This window comes from Cervus canadensis, chromosome 2 (genome assembly GCF_019320065.1).
Source record: "Cervus canadensis isolate Bull #8, Minnesota chromosome 2, ASM1932006v1, whole genome shotgun sequence".
Classification (NCBI taxonomy): Eukaryota; Metazoa; Chordata; class Mammalia; order Artiodactyla; family Cervidae; genus Cervus; species Cervus canadensis.
Genome location: NC_057387.1, coordinates 71,075,521 through 71,102,785, shown reverse-complemented (window position 1 = coordinate 71,102,785; position 27,265 = coordinate 71,075,521). Strand labels below are relative to the sequence as shown.

Here is a 27,265-nt window from a genome sequence, read left to right as displayed (position 1 = left end):
AGACTTGGATTACTGTGATATTGAATGGTTTCCCTTGGAAATGAACAGAGATCATTCCGTCATTTTTGAGATTGCATTCAGGTACTGCATTTCAGGCTCTTTTGTTGACTATGATGGCTACTCCATTTCTTCTAAGGTATTCTTGCCCACAGTAGTAGATGTAATGGTCATCTGAGTTAAATTCACCCATTCTAGTCCATTTTAGTTCACTGATTCCTAAAATGTCCATGTTCAGTCTTGCTATCTCCTGTTTGACCACTTCCAATTTGCCTTGCTTCATGGACCTAACATTTCAGGTTCCTATGCAGTCTTGCTCTTCACAGCATTGGACTTTACTTCCATCACCCGTCACATCCACAACTGGGTGTTGTTTTTGCTTTGGCTCCATCTCTTCATTCTTTCTGGAGTTATTTCTCTGCTGATCTTCAGTAGCATATTGGGCACCTACTGTCCTAGGGAGTTCATGTTTCGGTGTCCTATCTTTTTGCCTTTTCATACTGTTCATGGGATTCTCAAGGCAAGAATACTGAAGTGGTTTGCCATTCCCTTTTCCAGTGGACCATGTTTTGTCAGAACTCTCCACCATGACCTGTCTATTTTAGGTTGTCTTACACAACATGGCTCATAGTTTCATTGAGTTAGACAAGGCTGTGGTCCATGTGATCAGGGCCTCACATATGGTAAAATGCAATAAATGTTTGCTTCGTGTACATGAAAAATAAAATTATTTTTTCCCTTGACTGAATAAAGTCTGTCTAAATTTTTTAATTTTTTGAATTATGAGTATATGATAAAACATTTACAGAAAACTTGGAAAATACAGAGCAAAATTACATATAGTTCTACTATATATTACAGTAATTTTTAAAGTAAATTAAGATTTTTAGTTTGAGTTTCAATATCAAACTCTCAAAAATTAATAGAATGAATAGACAGAAGAGTAGAAGGACACAGTAGGCTTGAAAAGCACTATGAACCAATTTAATATAATTAAGATTTATACAATTTTCACACAACAGCAGGGGATAAATTCTATTCAAGTTCCTGTAGATCATAAGCCCAGAGACACTGGAACATATCTGGGGACATAAAACAAGGTGCAAAAATTTCATGGTATAAAGGTTTTGAAGTCATACAGTCTGTTCTCTTATCACTGTAATTTGACCTTTTTTTAAACTAAATCAATTAGGAATTTTGTAACTATGTAGATACACACTTTGTATTTAATATTTGTGTTGGAATTTTCTTATGTTTAATTTTTTCATTTTACTTTAAAATTCTTAGTAACATATTAAGTAATACTCATTAAAATAAATCAGTATTATATATAATTCTAGTAAGGTTTTTAAAGTGTGTATTGAATTTACAACCTGTCAAATAGGAGACATTTTCAATGAGAAACAATTTTAGACAACTTCAGAAGTAAGACAAAAGATGATTTAGTACCACATACGAAATTATTTAAGGAAGAAATTAAGAATATGCCATGAATTTAACTTATAAATCATAAGTGCATTTTAAAAGCAATATGAGCTTTTTATGCAAATAAAAATGTCATTTTCCTTAAACTTGACTTAGATGTGCCTTGCTTAAAATACCATAATAATCTTTGAACTTTATATGTGTTAACTGATTTTAATGTTTTCACTGTTTTCTATGTAAATGAAAAAGTTTTTAAGTAGATCTAGGTCTTGAAAATAGAATCCTAACCTCTGTTACTTCTGACTTATAGGGTATCTTTGTTACTAGGGTTCAACCTGATGGACCAGCATCCAACCTGCTACAGCCTGGTGATAAAATCCTTCAGGTAAGGCAGATACAAAGCAATGCTTTCCAAGGCCAATACTGAAACAAATAAGTGACTTGAGTTAAATGATTGAAAACAAGTTTTTATTACATTTCTTATTTGCCTTTACTGTTTTGGGATTGAGAGACAGATCAGAAACCAACTTAGCCTGGTAGAGTCCTATATTCTCAGTACCTGGCACATGGCAGGGGTTCTGCATATTTATTTAAATGAATGGTGTTACTTTGGGAATGTGAGAAGAATTGATATATACAAGAATCTATGCATAGTTATCAAGTGTAAGTAAGAAGAATGAAGCACCCAAATATGGTATTGATGTAACTTTAGATGAGGGAGAAGGGACTGATTCATATTTAATTTCTCAATAATAATCTTGTTACTGTTTTAATAGTTTGAAATACATGGTTATTTCTCTCTACTTTCCCTGCTCAGATAGTTACCAAAATGGAAAGACCCCCCTCAACTCAGCTCAAAAGTGATCCTCTACCTTCTATTTACTGAACTCTGTCAAAGAATTGCAGAAAAGTAAAAACTCAATATAGATAAATTGTCTTGTAATCTTATTCTCACAAATATTTTTAACTAGCAAGATCATAAAAACTTAAGTTTTCAAAAATGATAATTATCTGAAAAGACTATGAATTACTCCAACCAATGTCACAGTAGAAATACCACCCAAAAGGTCCATGTCAATTTCATGCAGACAGAAGACCAACCAATGGATTTTCAAACATGCTTTTACAGGAATGACTATCAGAGTGCTGTCTATAATAATAGAAAACAGAAAACAGCCTTACTATCCAGTTAATATGAAAAAGGTTAAGTAGCTTATGACACGGAGAAGGCAATGGCACCCCATTCCAGTACTCTTGCCTGGAAAATCCCATGGATGGGGGAGCCTAATAGGCTGCAGTCCATGGGGTCACTAAGAGTTAGACACGACTGAGCAACTTCACTTTCTCTTTTCACTTTCATGCATTGGAGAAGGAAATGGCAACCCACTCCAGTGTTCTTGTCTGGAGAATCCCAGGGATGGGGGAGCGTGGTGGGCTGCCGTCTATGGGGTCGCACAGAGTCAGACACGACTGAAGTGACTTAGCAGCAGCAGCAGCTTATGACAAGGCATTTCTTTAGTGAAACACTGTATAGATTTTTAAGAGCCATCATTCAAACCAGATTTTTATTTATGTATACAGAGAGGTTAGTGATATGTTGTTGAGTGGCAGAAGTAGATTACATAAGAGTGAGTTATATGAACACTTTTGTATCCACCTGTTCATCTCTTGATATCTATATTGTGTGATTATACTACATGTACATTTATATATAAAACTGTGTCATGTTATGCAAAAAAAAAGACCAAACTGGTAGATGGTCTTTTGAGTTAAGACATTGAAACAAAAGAGACACAAAAAAGCTAAATACTTTCTTTACCGTTTAATTATCAAAGTTCTCTATTTTTTAATTGCATAGCTAGCCCTTTTGTCTTCAGCATTTTATATCATCTCTATAGAACTCACATTCATTATATGTAAGATGAACTGGTTTATACTACAGCTGAGGTGCCCTAACTCAAAAATTCAACTGTTCAATAATTTTATCAATTTCCATGGAAAACAGCTATGAATAAACTCACAATGTAACTACCTAACATTTAGTATATGGTGCTATTTAACAAAGGAAATAGCTAATTCTTTTCCTCTACTGAATTTTGAACAAATTATTTCAAATGTCAGAGTCTGTAAAAAATGAAGCCAGCTCATCTCAGATCTCCGATCTGTTAGAATGCCAGGCTGGATAGAGAAGTATCCCATAGCATGAAACAAGTTTGGAGACTTTGCCTTCAGCTGTGACAGAGAGGGACAGAAGACTTTTCTCTCCAGACTGAGAAAAGAAATATACTTAAATGGATATTAAAATATTCTATAGATGGAGAGATACAGATATAGATACCCTACAGAAGGAAATACCAATTAAGGTGATATCTAGTTGCAGGTTTAGAATATGCTCCTGGCTGTGAAATTCTAGAATGGTTACATGTGGGGAAATGAGGATTTAGTAAGTGTTTCTAGTCCCTGAGAAGTATACAACAACAGCAAAGTGCACAGAGAAATTAATTCTTAACACAAGAAGTAAAAAAGAATTAAAAGTGGAATCAAAGTCAGAAGAGCTGCCCCTGGGTTGTTTATTTTCCCCACAGAGGAGTCTCAAGGATGCAACATTTTATTTTTGCTGTAGAACTCATTTGTATCTAGTACAATAAAATCAAAGTCCATTTTCAGTAAAAGAAAAATGTACATAGACCTTCATCAAATAAATTGCTGTATTTACAGTTTCATTCATACTAGTTAAAAAGCACAAGTGGCCAATTATATTTTCTGAAGGAAATAAAAATGACTAATTCTAAACTGGAATCATTGTCAACATCAGATGTTGAGAGAAAATTAAATTTTTATCTCTTAATGATACTGTAGCTCTTAGTTTAAAGAACACTGGGATAAAAATGAACTTATAACATTGAGTAATCTATCACTTCAAGATTATTAGAATATAGCCTCACTGGAGCAAATTTATTTATAAATCTTAATGAAAGCATACAACCTGGAAAATCAAGGTAAAAGAAAAGAATAAAATCAATGAATGAGCTCCTCTGTAATGTGAGGGCAGTTTGGGGTTTGATCTAAATCAGTAGCAAGTAGCAAAAGATATGTAAAATAGCAAGAGATATACCTTTCCCAACCCTCCCCCAAGCCCAGAATTTATTATATAAGAGCTGTCTCTTTCTTTTCCTGTAACTTTTTTACCCACAACTCTCTTCTTATTCTGCGGTTGTATTATGAGCATGTTATTTGAGTTACATGAAAATGTGTGCATTAAGGAATGATGTTAATTAAAACATATTCACATGATTATTCTGTCATTTACTATTCATTTTCCTAGAATAAATGCTGTAATTCATGAGTATATTCAAATGACTGGCTAAAGTTTAGTAAGTCATTTTGCTTTAAGACAGGGTAGCATGAGGAAAGAGCACTCTGCTAGGGGAACTGACCCCTTACAGCTTCATCTTCTGTAAGGTCAAATTATAAAAGAGTGAGAGAGAGAAAGGGAAAGTGCATGGACCATAAAAAATGTTATTCAATTGAACCATGTGAACTTGCCAATATTTGACCATTTTTGAAGCAGCAGTTTTGTTGTTTTAACATCATAGTTTCTTTTTTCTAATATTCTTTCCAGTTAAAAAAGTCAACCTAATTATACATTTTACAATTTAAAATATATTTAAACATAGAAAATCCACTAATTATAGTTACTCTGTCCAAAAGATGAATAGACTGCCAAAAAAAATATGTATTGTACTTGATAACATGACTCACAATTGTAGGCCACTTGTAAGTATATTGTATCCTAGTCTATCACAGTAGTCAATTCCTATCCTCTTCATTCACCTGCCCTCTCACCTTCCCAAGACAAGAGCCTAACTTCATCAGGAGCAGAGAAATTAAATGATTTATAATTAGTTTATGATACCCAATTCTACTTTTCCAAAATTTTAATAGCTTTGAAATTTATAATCCAAAGTATATTCCTGGTCTATGGCTATCTCTCAGAGATACCAATATAGAATAATCAAAGAGATGATAATTCAAACAAACCAGATATATCCCTTTTTTTCTAATCTTGAAACACCTTGTCCCTACAATTCATACAGACAAGTTGAAAAACCACTCTCAACAAACGTATCTGTCAAGTTTCACTAGTTATTGGTAAGCTATTAGGTCAGAGCATACGATATCTTGATGAAGCAGGAGTTATTCCAGGTTTAACAGAGAGGAGAAAAGAGGATGAGTAGAAGGAAGAATAAAAGTGAGAGTGAAAATGTTAGTCTGTCAGTCATGTCCAGCTCTTTACGACCCCATGGACTGTAGCCCACCAGGCTCCTCTGTCTATGGAATTCTCCAGGCAAGAATACTGGAGTGGGTTGCCATTTCCTTCCCCAGGGGAAGAATACCCATGGGCTGGACTGGCATATGTCTTCAGGAGCAGAGGTGAGAGCCTTATGCCAGACGGGTGAGTGTGGAGTACAATGAGAGAGGAGAGAGATCCCAAGCACAAAGAAAGAAAACCCTCTGATTTTATGGTTTCTCACTGAGTTGGAGAATTCAAACATAGACATGGCTTGGAGTGGGAATGGGGGTTAGAATAAGATGATGAGTTACAGCTTTCAAGGTTTAGAATGGAAAAATAAAGTTTAGATTTCCCATAAGTCTAAATGAAATAAATGTCCATGAATGCCTGGGTCAGTTGTATACAGATATACAGTGCTATATCTATATACAATCACTGAATCAAACCTTCCTTGTCTGAGGGGAAGTTTTATACCCCTTTTAATGACCAGTAGGTATAGTTAGCTGCTAACAGTATTATCTTACTCAAAGTTTACTTATTCAACAACCTCAAACAAAGTTCTTTCGAAACACCATATTATTGTCACAAATTCATGCACTAGATCTCACGCCTTTTACTCCTAACAGAGACTTATTTCTTACTTGGAGTCTTTGGTCTAGTTTTCCAGACCATCGAGGGGAAAGCACATTGTAGGAAGCAAGAAGTCATAACCAACAGCTTTGCTGTCCAGGGAGAAAGAGAAACATCTTTTAAAAGAAAGAAACAAAATTCAAAAAGTACTCTTCAACTTAGAATACTGTTTCCCAATGGAATCTTTTAAAATATTTCTTTTTTAAGAGTTGTTTACTCAAATAAGTTTCAGAGCCACTTCAAAATCTATCCTTTGTTTCAGAATTTCACAATGTTCTAAGCATATTAAGAACCTGAAATATCTTACATTTCTCAACATACTTAACCATACAACCATCTTCACCAGCAACATCAGTTAGCTATTTCCACAAAATACACTTAGGGAAATGTCTTTGATGGAAGAAACTAATTGGCTTCATTGAAAAGTGTTCACATTCATAATTATTATCATGAGTCACTAAGAATGGGTTAGAGTATGTTTATTTCTCTGAATTCTTTACAATTTCTTCCCCAAAAAGGCCACAAAAAGTAAAGAGGAGACATCTTTGTAATGGTTAAAATGAAGTCAGTCAGTCAGTTCAGTTGCTCAGTCATGTCCAACTCTTTGCGACCCCATGGACTGCAGCACCCCAGGCCTCCCTGTCCATCACCAACTCCCAGAGTTTACTCAAACTCATTGAATTGGTGATGCCATCCAACCACCCCATCCTCTGTCATCCCCTTCTCCTCCCGCCTTCAATCTTTCACAGCATCAGGGTCTTTTCCAATGAATCAGTTCTTTGCATCAGGTGGCCATAAGATTGGAGTTCAGCTTCAGCATCAGTCCTTCCAATGAATATTCAGGACTGATTTCCTTTAAGATTGACTGGTTGGATCTCCTTGCAGCCCAAGAGACCCTCAAGAGTCTTATCCAACACCACAGTTCAAAGGCATCAATTCTTCAGCACTCGGCTTTCTTTATAGTCCAAATCTCACATCCATACATGACTACTGGAAAAACCATAGCTTTGACTAGACAGACCTTTATTGGCAAAGTAATGTCTCTGCTTTTTAATATGCTGTCTAGGTTGGTCATAACTTTTCTTCCAAGGAGTAAGCGTCTTTTAATTTCATGGCTGCAGTCACCATCGGCATGAAGTATGGGACCCTTAAAGAAATAAAGTATTTGGAAATTTCACTAAAGCATTTCCCAACAAGACTAAATGTGTTAACATTTTCTATAGTTGATCTCTTTTGGTGGTTGAAAATCAAAACATCAGAGAGGATTGAGGAACGGTGGGCAGGGGGGTAGGTGGTGAGTGGGTTCAGTATTATGTAATGCTTAGTGTTCAGAGAATGATAAAGTACATTTGAAAAACATTTTTTATAATACTGTTTGGTTAGAAGATAACCAAAAATAATTTTTTTAATGTGCATGGTTTTATGTGCCAGAATTTCACTGCATGTCTTTATCCATTTGCTTTGTTCATAATCTATATAGTTCAGCACAGATAACTAATTAGAGATTGAGTAAATACTTTTTGCAAATCAAAAAAATTATTTTGTGTACTAAGTAAAACACGAAAAACAATAAAGACAAATTAAGTTCATTAAGCTGGTTCTAACTTCCATACTTTGAATAAAGTAAAAATAGCATCAATTAAGTACCCATATTATGTCATTTATAGCACACAACCACCCTGCAAGGTATCTATTGTTGACAGAGGCTAAATCTTTATTTGAGCTTCTTCCATTATACCATGCTGATTCTACTGAGGTAAATTTTACTGATAGCAACCTGTTCATCACATTTTCTACTTATTGATTTGGAAAATATGCATTCAATGTTGATGATGTACAAAATATTGTGCCAAGCAATGTAAACAATGTAATAGGGATTTGTAACTAACTTTCTGCCCAGGAAGTAGACATGTCCGAAATTACCTAGAGCAGAAAATGGAGGAAGAGAGACAGGGAAAAGCTGACTTCAAACACGTAATAAAATCCATTCCCAGTATGTCTTCTTTTAACAGCAAGCTCTCTACAAAAACAGAAGCCAACCTGGCTACAAGTATTGCCTGAAACTGAGAGGTTGATTTTTGCAGTTCCTTTTGTGGTAAGGTAAAAGACATAAAGTGTAGGTTGTTGGGAAACTGCTTTCGAACAACATAGGGAATTCATTTGTTAGAAATATTCATTCAACATATTTGATAAGAGGAAAACAGGCATTCTAAAATCAAAGCAGATAAATAAGTAAATATCTTCAGGATTACTATGTATTATCAGTTTCATGCCGGAATTTCTATACAAATAATAGACAAAGTCTTCAGTTTAGTCTTTTCTATTTTGTCTTGTCTTTTTTTGAGCCTGAACTCATGAAACATGCAAGCTGCAGCACATGAGTACATTTAAGACAGAAGAGAAATTCTTATGTATGTTTTAGTCTATCAAGATTTTTTAATACTATAATAAAAGCCACTGAGACATTGAACTTTCTCACCTCTAAAAAATGCAGTGTAAAATTTTCATGGGAACTCTCTAAGAATTAAAGGTCTGTAGTTCAGATTTTTGATAGAAAGGAAAATTTTTCAAATGACTTTCATATAGTCAATGTAGTATTGATTATACAGTATACTCAGCCCTAAATATATCCTAATATTTAATGAAATTAAAATTCTGCAGTGGGAAATAATTCCAGGTAGTTAATGTGAAGCATAATTGTAATTACCTAAGATACCCACTATTTTGTCTCTTAATGTCTGGCTCTCAGGATTAGACAACATGAAGTCCAATAACTCTAATAAGATTGCCGTATATTTTCATTTTCCTTCGTCCTGAGTTATACACATATATATTCACATATATATTCAAAGTACACTCTATTAATGTAAAGAATCTGCCTGCAATCTGGGAGACCTGGGTTTGATCTCTGGGTTGGGAAGATCCCTTGGAGGAGGACATGGCAACCCACTCGAGTGTTCTTGCTTAGAGAATCCCCCTGGACAGAGGTGTCTGGCGGGCTACAGTCCATGGGGTCACAAAGAGTCGGACACGACTGAGCTACAAAGCACAACAGCAATATATATCTAATAATAAGATATATGTCTACTGGCCTTTTAAATGTTTGTCCCTTGAAGGGGAGTTTAAATCAATTCGAAATCATATAACAAATCTCTAATCCCATTTCTCCTTTGCATCCTAAGAAGAGTCATGCTCTCCTTCTTATTGGATAATCCCACCAATTTTGTGGCCAAACCTTCTGAGAAACTAGTTTTTAAATACAAAGTTTTGAATAATAAGAATACAATGAAATTCATGGAGAATTACAGCACCCTCTGGAAAATGTCTATGGCATAAACATTCATAATTTAGCCACTTAAAACATTTACCAGAAGGAAATCAAAGATAAATTCAGAAAGGAACAAGAGGCTGAAATCCAGAAACTGAGTATGTTTTTCAGTAAATTGATAAGCTGTAATTGCAAAGCTCTACTTTTTGTTCGAATTGCAAATATTATGTTCATTAACCCTCCATCTTTTCATGTCTAAATCATGCAAAGGAGCAATTTAAAAACATTTTGTGGCACAGATGTTAACTGGAATTAAAATAAGGAAGGATACCTTTGTAAATGATGTTGCTATAGTAAAATGATCCTTTATGCTTCAAATCAGTTAAAGTCAGAAATCAATGAATTATGTACTCTTGAAGCACAGAATTTTCTGAGTATCTTTTCTTTTGTAGATTGTTTTCTTTTTAACTTCATTTTTACTTACTAAACCATTCAGTTAAGTTGCAATTTCCTCAAAATTGAACATATTTTATTATAATCCATGAGACTCTGTATTTATATAAAACATATATGTAGCCAAATTTTACAACATATTTTAAAGCTTCATTAATTTATTAATAGGATTTGTTCTTCAAATTGTCTTTTGTATTTATATTATATATATTCAAAATATCAAATGCATAAATGTAGATTATGTGCATTTACATTTCAAAGCATTATCAAATTTAAACTCTGCAATTAAATGGAATAGTATCCTCCTTTATTTCCTCAGCTCTTCTAATCACACACATGAAGCAGCCACAAGACTTTTCTAACCGAAATATTGTGATTCTTCTAAACTTCATGTGGATTGGAAAAGTCCCACATACATGTAGTAACATAACTGTTTGACTCCCTGTCTGAACCATCCAAGATGTAAGCCAGATAGCCATAATCACTTTAAGAAATACAATATAATTTTTTTCTGTCTCTTCTAACAATGGAAGAAGAAAGTTCTCTACAACTGAGATTTTATCTTTTCCTTCCATTCAAACACCTCTCTTCTTGCCTCTCCTGGCATCATGCCCACAGTAGTGTTCCATGTCAAGAAATAGCTCAATTAATCTTAAAAAGTGAATTCACTGAATGAGTCTGTGACACTTAATGAACCTAAAAACATTTGTTTCAACCTCACAACACCCAGTGAAATGAATTGTGTCAAGTTACAGAGTCATGACATAAATTCCCATCTAGACACTAGCTGTGTGAGCTTGGATATTTCATGTAATCTCGTTGATCTTCACAATTCTCATCCAAAAAATTGCTAAGAAAACAAAACAAAGCAAAGCAAAAATTAAAAATTGCTAAGATTAACTAAAATAGTTCCTTCCTCTGACATTTTGCCCTTCTGTTCTTGTTACTATTCTTGTTACTTAATGAAAATTGTATTTCTGAAATTCAAGAAAGTAATAGTGAAGTAATATTAATAGTAGTAGCTAACATTTATTGATTGTTTAGTGTGCCAGGCCTTGTCCCTAAGCAGCTGACATATGTTAACTCATTTAATTTTTAATAAACTTTCTAAGATAGTTTACTTTCTGATCTTTCAGAATCATTTTGGTAATTTGAAGCCATTCCCAGGAAGTCTCTAGCTGTGGTCTTTTAAATAGGCCCCTTGAGATTCACCAAAGTTCTGGCTTAGGGCCAAAACATTTCTGGGGACTAGAATTACAGGTAGAGTCCTACTGTTTGTTTGACTCAATGATCTAATTTATCAACTTGCTTATTTCCTTCTGGGAAATCAGTTCTTTGCCTTTCCAACTATATAACGATCATTTATATAGTTACAAAGCATGTACTTTGTACTTACAAAGCATGAAAACTAAAAGCTGATGCTTTAAAGTGGTATTAAAAGCTAAATTTATACAAGGGGTTTCCCTAGCCTTGTATCAGAACCTGGATGGCGGGTCTGAATATCTTGAAGCCTGATTTACTGGAAACGGACCCAGATTCCATACCAGAGTTCATCTAGCTACATTTTTTTCCCTGCTGTTTCCTCTGTGAGGCAGAAAACTGAAGCCACTAGAAAATACTTGATCACCTTGGATTTCCTGCTGCCTTTATGAGCCCTCTGCCTTGACCCTCATCAGGACAACCCTTTCCAGTTCTCTTCCTGCCAGTTTTCCTGTTCCCTCCACTCAATGCACCTGTCTTCTTCCTTTAGTTCAGCCAGCAGGCCCGAGTCAGCTTTCTGTCATCCTCTGGCAGAAAAGAGTGGGCCCTCTTTCATTTTTCCCTCCCTCACTTCAGACAGATTTACCTAGATGCCCAGGTCCATGGGGTCACAAAGAGTTGAACGTGACTTAGCAACAGAGCAAGAACGACAAGGTCAACAGCAAACACCATCTTTCAGTTCTGCTCCTCGAATCCAAAGCTGCGGCCAATCCTGCTCTCCTCCCTAGATTTTCCTTCTTTCACAATGCTCCCTTTTAAACTTGTTTTCTGATGATTCTCTCAGCATTCCATGTGGTGAATACCAGCCTGCAGTAAAACCTAATGCCTGTTGCTAAAGGGCCACTCTGACCTCCTTCCTGAACTCCAGACTTTCATTTCCAAATGGATGATCAACAGTTCCTTGCATGTGTTGCCAGTACCACAAACTCCATTGTTTTCCTGACTAAGCCTGCTGCTTCTCCAAAATTTCCATTTTCTGTTAACAGCATCATAATTTGATTTTTCATTTATATCTTATGCCCTTATCCAATCAGATGCCTAAAAGTTTTCTCCTTTTTAATGTTCCCTTTCAGGTCTCACTGCCCTAGCAGACGGTCTCAGTCTTTCTGCTTTTGAGATGGTTCACATGTAACTACAACAACAGCAATTAAGCCAGAGTTAAAAATTAAAACTATAAGAATGAGAGGTTCAGCATTTCTTTAGATTCTAATTTAGGACTAAGTGTTATTCTTACAAGTACTCAAGTTAAATTAAACCTGTTAGGAATCTGAATGAGAATTATAGCTTTGAAACCATGATGTACTAGGCATCACCACAGTTTCCCTTGACTTCAACATTCCTTCCTTGCCAAAGCTGCTTCTCTTATTTGAGATTCTGCATAAATTGAAAATAAAGAAGTGGAAAATTGGTGTAAAAAAAACTGCAGTAGGAGATAAGATAGCAACTATTTTAAGGACAAAATGCTGATTAATTTATCATGATCAATGAAATAGCAGTTCAAATCACTGGGAGCAATTGTAATGTTACTATTTCAGTAAAGTATTGCAAGAAATAATAAGAAGGAATATTATAGTATCAGATGATTCAGCCCTAGTTTAGCTGTGTGACCTCAGGAATGTTGCTTAACCTCGCTGAGGTGTAACTCTTTCATTTATAAAAATAACAAAACTAGCCTAGATCACCCAGAAATTAATTCATTTCTGAATGGGATTGAGAACCACTGATAGAAATAATGAATATATTTGCCTTTAACAATGAGGGAAATAGAAGTTATCTTTTTAATATTAAAATGTTTAAATTAAGAACTTTTCAGTGAGTTGAAATAAGATTTAACTATACCATATGTTTTGTTTTGCACAAGTGAAACATTTGACAGAGTTGGTGGGTTTATCAGTTCAGTTCAGTTACTCAGTTGTGTCTGACTCTTTGCAACCCCATGGACTGCAGCAGGCGAGGCTTCCCTGTCCATCACCAACTCCCGGAGCTTGCTCAGACTCTTGTCCATCATGTTGGTGATGTCATCCAACCTTCTCATTCTCTGTCATCCCCTTCTCCTCCCGCCTTCAATCTTTCACAGCATCAGGGTCTTTTCCAATGAGTCAGTTCTTTACATCAGGTGGCCAAAGGATTGGAGTTTCAGCTTCAGCATCAGTCCTTCCAATGAATATTCAGGACTGATTTCCCTTAGGATTGACTGGTTGGATCTCTTTGCAGTCCAAGGGACTCTCAAGAGTCTTCTCCAACACCACAGTTCAAAAGCATCAATTCTTCAGTGCTCAGCTTTCTTTATATCAGTGATTATATGTCAGAAAGGCAATGGTCCTATGAACACTTCTAAACAACATCAACAGAATTCCTGCAAAAACAAAATAAATCAGAACAAGAACAAAATAGCTATCATATTTCAAGTGTATCTGTGTGGTACTTACTGGTGTTTCTCTGTGATTTGCATAGTGGATAGCATTATACTAGGACAATCCTAAGTAGGATATACTAGATACTTGATAAGTATTTGTTGAATTAATAAATTGAGTTGAAGTTGAGTAAAATTAATTAGTTGTTTCCATAGTTACAATTCTGGTGTGAATTTTAAAAACACATGACTTTTGGTTGCTCATACTCTCTTGAATCTTATTATTAGAGACAATGTGATAAACAAGTGTCTTGTATTGATGACCCTGTTTATTTGTGTGTTTACAGGCCAATGGACATAGTTTTGTACATATGGAACATGAAAAAGCTGTATTACTACTGAAGAGTTTCCAGAACACAGTAGACCTAGTTATTCAACGTGAGCTTACTGTCTAAATATTTTTTATAAATAGTGAAGATACGTCTAGCCAGACCTAATGTTCAAATAAATTTATACATAGAAACAAATTTTGCCAATTGCTGGACCAATGGCAAACATTAGTGCCAAATGTATAATATTATAATGTTAGCACTGATCATCCTTAAAAATGTTAACTATATAAATATGATGTTCATGTGGTTATGTATTAGTTTTAATTGTCAGCCTCTGGCTGTGCATTGGTGCAGTTTTGGTTTTGATTTTGTTTTTTTTTAAATTGAATAAGTTTCTTCTCAAAGTGGATTTCATATAATTTCGGAGCACGGAAGCACACACAAGCTCTTTATGAATTCTGCTCTCCATCAGAAACACTGCCTCAAAATTGTATATGCCTTTATATAGAAAATACAAATATAAAGAATTGTAATTCCCATAAAATATTTCTAGCACAAAGTATATGTTGGCATATAAACAAAAAGAATATAGATTAAAAAAACAATATTTTCATAAATTAAACATCTCGGATTGAGAAAGAAAATATATCTTAAAATAAGACTTTACTATATTGAATCTTTTTCAATAAAAATTACAAGATAATGCCTTATGAAAGTAACTGTACATATGGTCTAAAGTGTTTATATTTGGTTCCATATTCATTTGCTAAATTCTCATAACACAGAGTGAAATATTCCATCAGTTAGCCATTTACCTCTGGGACCTGAATAAAAGATAGAACAACCTAATTTGTTCAATGCCTTTAGCTAATTACAATACAGACAGAGTTAAGAAACAGACTAAAGGTCATTGTAGATAAATCTTTTTCACCACAAATGTAAGCAGTGAATGATGGGTGGCAGCAAGGTGTTGCTTTATTTCCTTCAAGTTTATGTTGATTATATACTGTAGCCCTGTGATTTCTTTACTTGTAAATGTGGAATTTATTTGTGTGTTGCTTTATCCAATTTGCTACTTTTAAATCATTTTAAATGAGTTTGGGGTATTGATAAAATTTATCATTAAGAAAGACTATTGTTAGAAAGTTATGGGGGTGATAAAATAAACTTTGGTATTTAAATATGAAACTTCAAATATAATTTCTCAGAGCCATGGTCTATCTGTATTACTAATTTCCATGCCCACCTTGGAGGGCAAAGTAGAGAAAATATCTTTTTTCCCCCCAAAGTTGCAAAGTACATATAATCTTAAATTTTGTCTCACTGAAGAGAAAGATAAGATAATCATTAATATAGAATTAGTTATTTTTACATTGGAAATGTTTTCCTTTACAAATGATCAAAATTCATTTTATAACCCTTTAAAAATGTTTCTTTTATATATTAGTCATTCATTTGATTAAAATATTAATTTCAAATTCCAGAATAATTTCCCAGAGTTGCTTATATGCATTCTCTCTCATCTTTTGACATAGCTCTCTTTTTTTAAATATATATAATAAATTTACTTTACATGCCAGTGTTCCAAGTATTTTGTTAAGATTTTCACAATAGTATCACATATTGATGTCACCAAAGCTCTGAGAGTAATATTTGTAAGTTAACTGTTTTATGGGGACATTGAAAATATTGTATTTTTGTAGGGTCTATTAAAATGAGTGTCACTTACTAGAAGTACAGTGGTATTTTTTTGGCAATAGAATTTGTCACTTGAAGGCAAATGATACTTCACTTTATAGATGATGCACTAATTTTGATGTTGCTTTATGTCAGGGTGACATTATACTATGATTTTATAGGCTTTGATATTTAGCAAATGATTAAATGATTGGCCTATTTAATATGCTTCCCAGAAGTAACTTTTAAATGCATTTTAATATATTGACAATTTCTGATGAGAAATGTCTTTCAGAGCCTAATTTTTTCTTTGCCAAAAACTCACACCAAACCACCATACCAGCCACTATATTAGGATGATCTTCAGTAGTCGAGATAGAGGCCCTCACTGGCTTCCCAAGATCACGTAAAGGAGAAACAAACTCATGGGTGTAGTTTGGTAGCCATGAAGCAGCTCCGGTCATCCCACTAGTTTTGTTTAATCTTTCATGGGATAATTGGAAGAAGAGCCAGATAAAGGACTTCCCAAGTCTTTTTTTCTTATGTCAGGTTTCCACTTCAAACACAGGGTCTCAGGAGATGTTTCTGAGGCCAAGCGGAGAGAACCATGATCTAGTAAACCCTCTGCCACTCCTGATGTGACAATATTGTCTTGGGCCATGCGTTACTCCTTCCTGTTCTCAGGAAATGAGAAAAAGAGAAAAGGGACCCTGACCAACTGGAAAGGAAAGCTGATGTGCAAAGCACCTCATTGTCAATTGTACTGCCATGCTGCATACTGAAAAAAGGCAGGTAATGAGAAGAGGTATTTTTTCTTTTTTTTTTAGGTTGACTGAAAAAAATCATTGATCACTTAAGGGGGAAAAGATTCTTATTGATTCCATGGGTGACCAAAACCAATAATACACAAATTTGTGGTATTGGTTTTTTTGGAAGGACTGGTTTTGCTGTTTGAATTAGCATTTGGTTTATGTTAACAAAAACGAACAAGCAAAAGTTAGGGGTGTGCCTTTAAAAAAGAAAAATCAACAGCCACAAAAAAAAGGAGTGGAATTCATGATGACTCCAATAGACTCACCTTGGTCTTGGATTTTTATTAGGATCTTTCTGCTGAGAAAGCTGTCTTATACCTGACATGAGTAAGACATAATGGGAGGGAATGAGAAAAGTATTAGGTGAAAAGAATAAGCACTGAAAATTGCTAGTAGAATTGTTGCAGATTTTGTAAGCCAAATAGACATTAGTGGACTTTTTTTTTTTTACTATTTACATGGCTTATTATACATTGGCACCAAAGCTCTCTTATGATAATTCTAGCTTACCAGAAAACACAAGCTACCTAAACAAACATAACACTTTCAAAATATAAGGACCTTTTGACAAGAAATATTGAAAGTCAGTATAACATACAAATATTTATATAATGATAATTTATTGCTCATTGAAATCTATCAAATATATGTGTCCCAGTTATTAAGAAGTGTAATTACATAGATAAACAATCTGGGCCTTATGTTGGATTACCACCTTCAGGATGGAAAGCAGTTTTAAAGAGAGAGTGACAAATCAGGATTGATTAGTTCTTAACCTTAAAAATGATTCCACATATATCACTAATATAATTACTTATTAGAAGCAGGACTGAGATATGTTTTACTAGGTGAGCTAAAGAGAGGGAGTATTTAAAGGCAGGAAAACTTTGAAAAAGTTAATTTTATATATTCATACATTACATGACAAGTATCTGAATTTGGCAAAATGACTGATGAAGGAAAACATTTTACTTTTAATCATAAAATCTATTTAATATCTCCACCACAATTTAAAGCCTTGGAAAACAGTGTGTGTTTGCCAACTTGCCTTTCTATTGGCTTTTAATGCTGTCCTCAGTAAATTTCTGCCCCTTGTTGGCACACAGATCAAGAGTCTATTCTGACAACTTCACACCTAGCAAAGGGCACCACAACATAACCAGATAAAAAACCATGTTGGCAGAGGACCACCACTCTAAGTCTTTGGTAAATTCAATCAAGATCTTTGGCTGATTCTTGATACGCTGACCAAATAACAGGTTTTTTGAATCACTGGGTCAGTAAAAAGTTGTGCAAATAATAAAATCTAATCAGTTAAGAAGATGGGTCCTTTATGTAGTATCAAGAAAAACAAGGTTGAGTTTTCCTCTCATAGAAATGCTAAATCATTCTGAGGCTTAATAAAATGTTCAAACACTGGGTTGGTGATGTGCCCTCTCTTTTGGTTGTATTAGAGTTGCCTGATCACCTGGGAATTGGGAGGACATCTTCAATCTGCATGAACTTTTCTCCTTAGTAATACACCTTCCATTAAGAAAAGCATCCTGGCTTGGCCCAGAGTATTGCCCCATCACTCTCAGCACAACCATCCCCCAAGTATACAATATAGCGAGAAAATAGAGTGTGGGCTGTGGAAAGATAAATGTGCAACAAAGAAACCACGTAGGTCAATATTATAGGAGATCCCAGTCATCACCTCTCCTAGGCATCCCTTCAACCTCATTTGATCTAAACTCTTCAGAGAATGTATTTTGAAACACTCTCCCATACGAAACCTAGGCAGAAACGATCAAGTTTTCTTGTTGTGTTCTGAACCTTCTGGTGCACGTTTGGGTTCTAGAATGCAAAACTAACCTCTCCTCCTCACTGCTGTTGCTGCTATAGACCCATACCTCCAACTCCCCATGACGTTCCAAAGGCAGATGACTGCTTCTGTCCTGCTGACACAAGGATAAGAGGTCCCCTTAGAGTTCTGTTTGGAGACCCCTGACTATCAACTGATGGTTCCAGATTCTGGTTTGGGAGGAAATTTCTTGGGTGATCGAGGAACCTAGCATAGTAGCATTAACCAGGGCTCAAAGGTGGAGCATGTATCATGTCCCCGACAACATCAAAGCTTGTGTGCAAGGGTGAAGCTGGCAGTGCTTCAATAGAACTGTTTCCACTTCTGTTTTTGAAACATTGGATTTTACTACATTGAGGACTCTCTCTGAGGCTCCCAGCTGATTGTCATGGGGACAGGTTCCAATCGTCCTCACCTTTGACGCTGTCTGCAAGAGAATGATTGGGAAATACTGTCTTATGATAGTATAAGCTCCATGATTTTAACTTTGGAGAATTCAAAGATTTCTGATAAATGGACGGGGAAAGTCTACTGTTAAGTTTTGAATAAAGAGGGTAAATGAAAACCTAGGAATTTTATTAAAACCTTGGGCTTTTAACTATGTGATTTTCATAATCTTCTCTGAGAGCAGTTCTATAGGAAGTAAAGAGAGAAAAACAGAGAAGGAAAATAATTCACCGGCCCTATCTTTAGAAGCATTATTTTATCTGGTAGCTTTTTCCCTGTTGGATTTTGATGTGTAACAGTGAGCTCTTGCTTTGCAACAACCCAGTGAGCACTGAATAAGATAAGAAATAGACCTGGATGTAAAGCAGGCACAGATGAGAAGTTTATCTCTACAGCCGCACCGACCTCCCCCAATTTTCCTAGGCTGCAAAACTCTCTTTTCTTGGCCTAATTTTGTATTTTGTTAATAGCAGCACCTCAGAGTAGAAGATTGTGAAATTCAAGCAGTGTTTATGTAGAAAGCAATGAAATCCTGTGACTATGAGGGTTAAAGTCTTATCCCTTTTTTGTGGGTGGGGAGGCTTTTAAAATATTTCATTTTTTAAGCTAGTATAACTCTTAACATGTGTAGAAAAGGATGTTGAGGGGAAAAGTTAAATGAATCATCCAATCTTTCTCTACTTTTGAAAAAGCATATTTTTTCTCAAATCTATCCCTGTTACACAATTGTATTATTTGTGTCAGTTTTTTTTTCCCTTCTTTAAAATAACAGGATGAGTAAGCAACCTAAAAATAGTCAAGTAACTCTATACCTAGAGTAAAACATCTTAATACAGAGACACTTTCATCAGCAAACTCTGTAATTCCTCCATAGGAGAACCGTAGCTGAATCTCAGATGCCTAAGGTATGTCATTCATAAATTGAAAACATTTGGGGACAGTTTATTGGAGAATATAACAGAAACATTAAATGTGATGTTAACAAATATTTGTTGAGCATCAGCTATATACCAGGCACTATGAGGGCTTGAACATGGTCTTCTCTGCACAGAATCTCACAATCAAGTGAAAAGATGGGAGAACGTCCAGATCAAAAAGAGTACAAGGCCATATGGTGAGTCCCTGTGTCCCTGCCCTCAGCCCATGCAATGCAAAAGGAAGCAGCATCCTTATCTAGTCAAATCTCTTTGCGGTTTGAGCATGTTACATTTGGAGCTATAAATAGGTCTTCCTACTGGGTTCTATGGTCTTTGGGAGGCTGCATGAGTATTTCCCAAGACTTAGGACAATATTTGAGAGGCTAGAAGTGGCAAGAGTGGATGCCTTACTGGACAAGATAAATAGCAACTGTAATCCTTTGACTCTGTGAAAGAAAATTTTACCAATTTGTTCCAAAGAAGAGAGAGACTATTAGAAAAAAATGATATCCTTCAACCTGGCTCTGCACTGTGCCTGTATGTCCCTGACATGATGGAAGAAAGAGATAGAAGCTGTATTTTTAAAGGCTTGTTTGATTGAAGAGATGTGTTTGATTGAAGAGATTCTTCTATGCTTAATGTCTCCAAAGGATCCCTCCTATGACCACTGCTTCTTACAAGCCATCAGAAAGCATGTGAGTCCAGAGGATCAATATTAGAATCACTCATGACCCACAGAGAAATGCAATGAGTTGAATATTCATTCAGCTGGCTGCATGTCATGTTTATTTACCTCACTTACTTCAGTGAGGTGAAAAGTATTTTACTGAGTGCTGTTCAGACTAGCCCATGAAAATACTGTTTGCATTAAGTAGGATCAGACATTCACATATCATGGACATCTGTTTATTCTTTCAAGAAAAGTTTGATTATTTGAATCTAGGAATTACTTGTTTTTCTTCATTCAATCTGTACATATGCAGTGTTTTATTTTTTTTTAAACAATTTTATTGAGGTAGAATTTGTCCCCAGTTTTTTTGTTTGTTTGTTTGTTTTGTTGTTATTGTCTTTTTTTTTTTTTTTTTTGGCTGCACCATGTGGCATGTGGGGTTTAAATTCCCAGACCAGAGAGCAAACCTGTGCCCCCTGCAGTGGGAGCACAAAGTCTTAACCACTAGACCACCAGGGAAGCCCCCATAGCCAGTGTTTTGGACACCTAAAATTTTTACCTTTCACTGAGTACTTTCTGATCTCAGCCTTTGCCCACGATGGTCCCTCTATTGAAATGCCTTCCTCTCCCCATTCTCTTTCTAACGTATCAAAATTATATGCAGCCTTCAGGATCCAGTTCAAAGATTACCACCATGAAATTTTCCCAAGTATTAATTGGAAGAAGTTTCTCTCCCTAATATTAATACCATCATATTACTTTTTGTATGTTTTATAGTACTTATTATATTCTAACTTCGGTCATAGAGGTTTGATACACCTTTGTTCTTTCCTCTCTTATCACCTGGGTGCTTCTTGGGAGGATCAGACAATATTTAAAAGAGACATTCTAGACTGAAGAGCTTCAAGGAGGCACATCTGGTTTTGCTTTCTATGTATCCTTAGGGCCTGTAGAGTATCAGAAGCATTAAAAAAAAAAAAAGTCACTTCAGTCGTGTCCGATTCTGTGCGACCCCATAGACGGCAGCCCACTAGGCTCCCCTGTCCCTGGGATTCTCCAGGCAAGAATACTGGAGTGGGTTGCCATTTCCTTCTCCAATGCATGAAAATGAAGTTGCTCAGTCGTGTCCGACTCTTAGCGACCCCATGGACTGCAGCCTACCAGGCTCCTCCGTCCGTGGGATTTTCCAGGCAAGAGTACTGGAGTGGGGTGCCATTGCCTTCTCCATCAGAAGCACAGCAGGTGCTCAATAAATATTTGTTCAGTGATTAAGTGGATGATAGGCCTGGCACATAAACACATTTACTGGATTAAACAAGAAGTTGATGTTCAATTTACATAACAACTTTAAACCATGAAATGTTCACTTTCTCAGTTCATTCTTTTCTTTCTTCAATTCTCCCTTTTAACCCAATCTTCCTCTCCTCCTCAGCATTTCTTCTAAGACCTTTTAGGTTCTTGTGCTGTGTTTCAACAGTTGTGTTTGATTTCCCTTTTATATTTTCTAAAGACCTTGTGATATGCTTATTCGCTCAGTCGTATCTGACTCTTAGTGATCCCATGGACTATAGCCCGCCAGGCTCCTCTGTCCGTGGGGATTCTCTAGCAAGAATACTGGAGTGGGTTGCCATGCCCTCCTCCAGAGGATCTTCCCAACCTAGGGATCAAACCCAGGTCTCCCGCAGTGCAGGCAGATTCTTTACCATCTGAGCCACCAGGGAAGCCCATGAATACTGGAGTAAGTATTTTATCCCTTCTCCAGGGGATCTTCCCAACCCGAGAATCAAACCATTGTAGGTGGATTCTTTACCAGCTGAGCTACCAGGGAAGCTAAGGACCTTAAACACCATCCAAAAAGTTTAAGAAACAACTTTTGTTCATTTAATTGGAGTACATCATATCAATCCTTTTGATTCATCTGGGTCTTCTCTTCTTGGAAGAAGTCATGCAAATGGATGCCAGGAATCTCCCAGAGAAATGAATGCATAAGGTTGAACTTATAGAGCCATGGTCTTGGTCTTAGAGCATCTTAGAGATAATCAATCCCTGTTTCCACATTGTACCAGAGGCCCAAGACCTGGAGAGGTCACGTGATTTTATGAACCAAGGAGACAAAAGTGCATGCTTAGAACTGGCTTTAGGTCCCTATTTAGGGTTGTTCCAGCTATACACTGTTTGGTAGATCACTATATCAAGCTTTACAATTTAGAAAGTGGGCAGTAGTAAAAGAAGTTGTGATAGGGATGGCTAGGGAAAGGTAGTTGAGAAAAGCAAATCCCTAACCCTATTTTAGCTCTAAAATTTAATGAAACCACTGCCTGATGCTGCCTGTTCTAGAATAAAGACAAGTCTGTCCACAGCCTTTAGCTATAGTTCAGCATAACAAAATTTTCACACTGCAGTTTGGATCCTTTCATGGGGATATTCCACTATCTTCATCCTTAAAGTAAAATGTCATATACTCCAGAATTCTCAGGCTACTGCAAAAGCTTTAAAATTAACATAATTAACTGTGTACAGAGATCACAGAAAAGCTGATTACCTTAATAAAATCACATGCCCCCTCCCAAACTTTTATAAGGATCAGAATCTGGCCTGTTTATCTCAAAGCAGAAAGAAAAATATTTCTACTGCCATTGCTGTTAGTTTCATTAGGTACTTTGTTTGTAGGGGCAAAAAAAAAAAAAAAAAATTGGAACTCAATCCCTGGGAGGGGGGAAAAAATGTCTAAGTTAGGAGAACACTAGGTTGGTAAGCTCCTAACCAGAATTCCTTTATTACCTCATAGGATCTTGCTTTCCTTACAAATAAAGCATTTTTTTCTTAGCTTTCTCTCAACAGTATTTCCCATTTGGGTTTCATAGCAAATTGAATTACAGAATTCAATCAATCTCAAACATTAAATCCATTTCTCATTACTATAGTGTTTATACTAATAATACTAATTACTCCATCTGCCTCTAACTTTTTTTTTTTCCTCTGCCGTTTAATTTTTTTGTACGAGGAGAACTTACTAACAGACTGCGTAGGGCTTCTTTTAATGAAATTTTGTATCTAGAAGCCATTAGTATATCCTGAAGGAAATTTCAAATCATTTTCTTTGATAGTAAGGTGCCTCAAACTGTCCAACTTAGTCTTATAGCCCACTGTCTGTGTATTTACATGAGGAAAAGAATGCCAGTTTCTGTTTGAACAAAAATGAAGTGAAAATGAAAAGGGTAGTATTAATCGAGAGAGCAATATTATTTTAGACTAGCAAGTGGGTAAGAGTATTTCAGAAGAGCAGGAGTACTGTATTTTAAGTAAGAGTTTTTAGAAAAGTGAGGAAGAATAATAAAAGGCTGGATGAAAGGGAGAAATTAATGTTATTAGGGGAGTAAAAAAGAGAAAGGTGAACGAATGGAGATGAAAGGCTGACAGAGGAACTGAAGGAATTGGATGGCAGAGATCAGACCTGGATTCAAACACATCCTCATCTCCTGGTGACCACGCCCCCTTCAGACATCCCTGAAATTCCCTTCTTCTCCCTCCCTTTCTCCTGACAGAAAGTGATGACAAATAAGGCATATATTAGAAATATGTTTCATTTCATCATTATTTATAACAAATTATTTTTGTAATGTGGATAATTTTTTCAGTCATGTTAACTTCTCAGTAAAGGAAGGGGAAAAAAATCACTAAAAGTTAGCTCATTAAAAAAAAAAAAAAAACTACCAGAGCCCTCTTCTGAAATAAAGGCCAATATCAATATAGCCCTAGGTGAAAGTTCAGCGAAGAAATGAGGAAAAATATTGTTCTGTCACAGACAGAAGAGGACCTTGAGAGGATGGTTCATCTATCGACCTTCAAGGAATTACATTCCTCCAAAGAGGAGGCTACCGCTTCCCTCAGTAACCCACCCCGATAAGGAAACAAATCATATGTTTCATCCCACTGAGACCCTCCGTTTACATGACGGAGAGCAACAAACTAGGATTCACGTCTAAGATACAGTATCTTCATACGTGGTTGAACAGAGCCGCACTTTGTAGGACTACGTCTGCAGTTCTGAAGCGTTGCCACCAGATGGAGCCCTTATATCTATAGTACAATTTTATGTATCTCAATCAGCAAGTCTGTAGCTTGGATGACCACACTCTGGACAGTCCGTTTTTATACCGGTCCTGATGATATAACAATAAATAAGTGTTAATAAACTATTGATAAAACTGTTAACACCCCCTTTTAATACTTTTGAGAGAATTAGTTTGAAATAACGCTCTAAATTTAAATACAAGCAAAAAGTTAAAAGTTTTAAGCTTATTTTAATCAGTTTCTATATTTTTGACTACACCTCTCAGGTTTTACCAACCACCCAGGACCCAATCACAGAAAGAAAGAGTCTCTCTCGCAACCTCAAGTGAGTGTGTGATTTAAAATTCTGATATTCCAGTTCAGTTTAATTATGACATCTGCCAGTTTAATTGTCCTTTAACCTCCTTTGGTTCTCCAAATATTTTGTAGAGATGTTTTAGCAAGTTTCCTTCTGATATGTTCATTCCAAATATGTGGGAAGGTATTTACCACAAATTATTTACAATATGTATTTTTAGATGACCTCTCCAAAACTTAAACATCAGAAATTAACTATGCAGGCCTGGCGTGCTGCAGTCCATGGGGTCACAAGGAATCGGATATGCATAATCTTGATTCTGTAAATCTAAAACTAGTCCAAATCTGAATATGTGTATATACGTGTACAGCTTTATTTCCAGGTGACACCTGGTAGTAACAAGGTATCCAGCATAAACTCTTAATTTTTCATTTTATCTATGTGTACAGAAATTAGCATAATATTATCATCAGATTTGGGCTTTCCTGGTGGTTCAGTGGTATAGAATCTGCCTGCAGTGCAAGAGACGCAGGAGACACGAGTTCGATTCCTGGGTCGGGAAGATCCCCTGGGGGAGAAAATGGCAACCCACTCCAGTATTCTTGCCCGGAAAATCCCATGGACAGAGGAGACTGGCGGGCTATAGTCCATAAGGTCACAAAAAGTCAAATCCGACTGAGCCCATCATCAGACATTATATGTTATAAACTAAATACAGAGTGTATTTCAAAATACATCTCATAAACTGATAGATTCAAGGGGATGGTTTAAAATCTCCCCCACCCTCCCTTCTCTCACCCAGAATATCTGGGTGTTGAAGGCACAAGGCCCCTAGCAGCCTTGGTGACCTGCGTCCTCAAGCTATTTTGGTTCTTAGACCTTTGGAATGTCAGGGCCTCTACTGGCTAGATCATTGTTTTAAAAACCGAATGTTTCTGTTTACTTCTTCTAAGCTAATTATACCCTCCCGCTCATGGCTTAGCGATGGCTTAGCCATCGTCCTTGTTTGGTCCTCCTCTGTGCTAATTCCACCAAAGGCCTATTTATTACTGTTTGTGGTATTTCTCTGCCAACCATTTAATCTTTGTTTCTTCTAAACCCAAGCAAAGGTAGAAAGAACACACAGTGTTCTTTCCCAAAGTCTATGTAAAACTATTTAATCTTCTGGTGTTTTCCTCCAAAGGAAACAGTTTCCTTCTGGCCACATGATCAACCCACTACTAATACAGTTTGTTCTGAGCAAATTCAGTCAACCTTCTTTTCCATAAGGTGTTATGGAAAAACTCAAACGAATTTTCTGGCCAACTCAATAACTTCTTTATGACCTGAAGCGTGTTGATTTTAGTGTACCATCTTGGGTTTGCTTACCAAGTGTGCTTTCTCTCTCTTCAGAAGAGAAAAATATCTCCTAAACAAATTTAAATTGTACACAACATGGCCACACATTTTAAAGCAAATACAGATGTTCACCATGGTTTCATTCTTTTTAATACAGCTTTTGCCTTGTTTTATTTGCCTTATTTTCTATTTCATCATCTTTTCCCCTCTCTTCTTAGATTTCCAAGAGCTTTTCATGATAGTTTTGGCTGTGAAATCTGAACTAAATATTAGAACAAAAATTAGGAGAAATTTGTACTGAGAATGAGAGAAAAGTACTTGAAAGCTATTTCTGTACTCAAATAGTGGGGGGGGGGGGGGAGATTGATTATTAATGCTTGTGGTACTTTTTAATTTCTAGATTTTTTATATCAAATAGCACCTAAAGTATTTTCACATATAGAGTGTTTTAGGGCTTCCCTGGTGGCTCAGCAGTAAAGAATCTACCTCCAGTGCAGGAGACGCAGAAGACTTGGGTTCGATCCCTGGGTCAGGAAGATCCCCTGGAGGAGGAAATGGCAACCTACTCCAATATTCTTGCCTGAACAGTCCCATGGACTGAGGAGCCTGGCGAGCTACAGTCCATGGGGTCTTAGAGTCGGACACGATTGAGCGATTGAGCATGCGCACACACAGAGTATTAACTTTGTATTCCTGGGAAGAGACTCTAAGTGAGAGCTTTCTATCCAGCAGTCAGTTTAGTTCCCTCAAGTACCAAGATACTGATCCCCTCAGAGTACACGGACTTGTAACTTGTTGCTTTCACTTGGGGCCTGGAGAGACCTTATCTATTTTACCCACCTATACCCCATTATGCAGAACAAGCATGACCATTTTCTATCTGTGCCATGATATAAAGAGGTTGGGAAGCTCTGGTTTTAGTTAAAACAAATGGGAAAATCACCAAGATTGGGTTGGGTGTGGAGCTCTAAGCAGTTGAGGGAAGAGAAGTTGTGAGGAATGGTTGCTTAAAATGCCTACAACCCTCTGAAATACTCCTTGCATGCCTCCCGCCACATATAGGATGCCGACTGTCCAGCTGTGTCACCTCACTGGACAATAAGTGAATGATGGACATATTTGACACTCCATTTACTACTGTTGATGTTCATGAAGCCAGAAATCACCCATAAAAGAG

The 27,265-nt window shown here is 36.2% G+C and overlaps 1 protein-coding gene across 2 annotated transcripts in view; it reads left to right on the top strand.

Annotated features, from left to right (window-relative positions):
- Nucleotides 1–15,746, top strand: part of LRRC7 (leucine rich repeat containing 7) — a 577,609-nt gene extending 561,863 nt beyond the window's left edge. For both annotated transcript variants that reach the window (XM_043460998.1, XM_043460997.1), the window contains 2 exons: nucleotides 1,733–1,807; nucleotides 14,028–15,746. In XM_043460998.1, the coding sequence (XP_043316933.1) occupies nucleotides 1,733–1,807; nucleotides 14,028–14,135 (183 nt within the window). In that variant the 3' untranslated portion in view covers nucleotides 14,136–15,746. The remainder of the gene's footprint in view (nucleotides 1–1,732; nucleotides 1,808–14,027) is intronic.
- The last annotated feature ends 11,519 nt before the right edge of the window (nucleotides 15,747–27,265 follow it).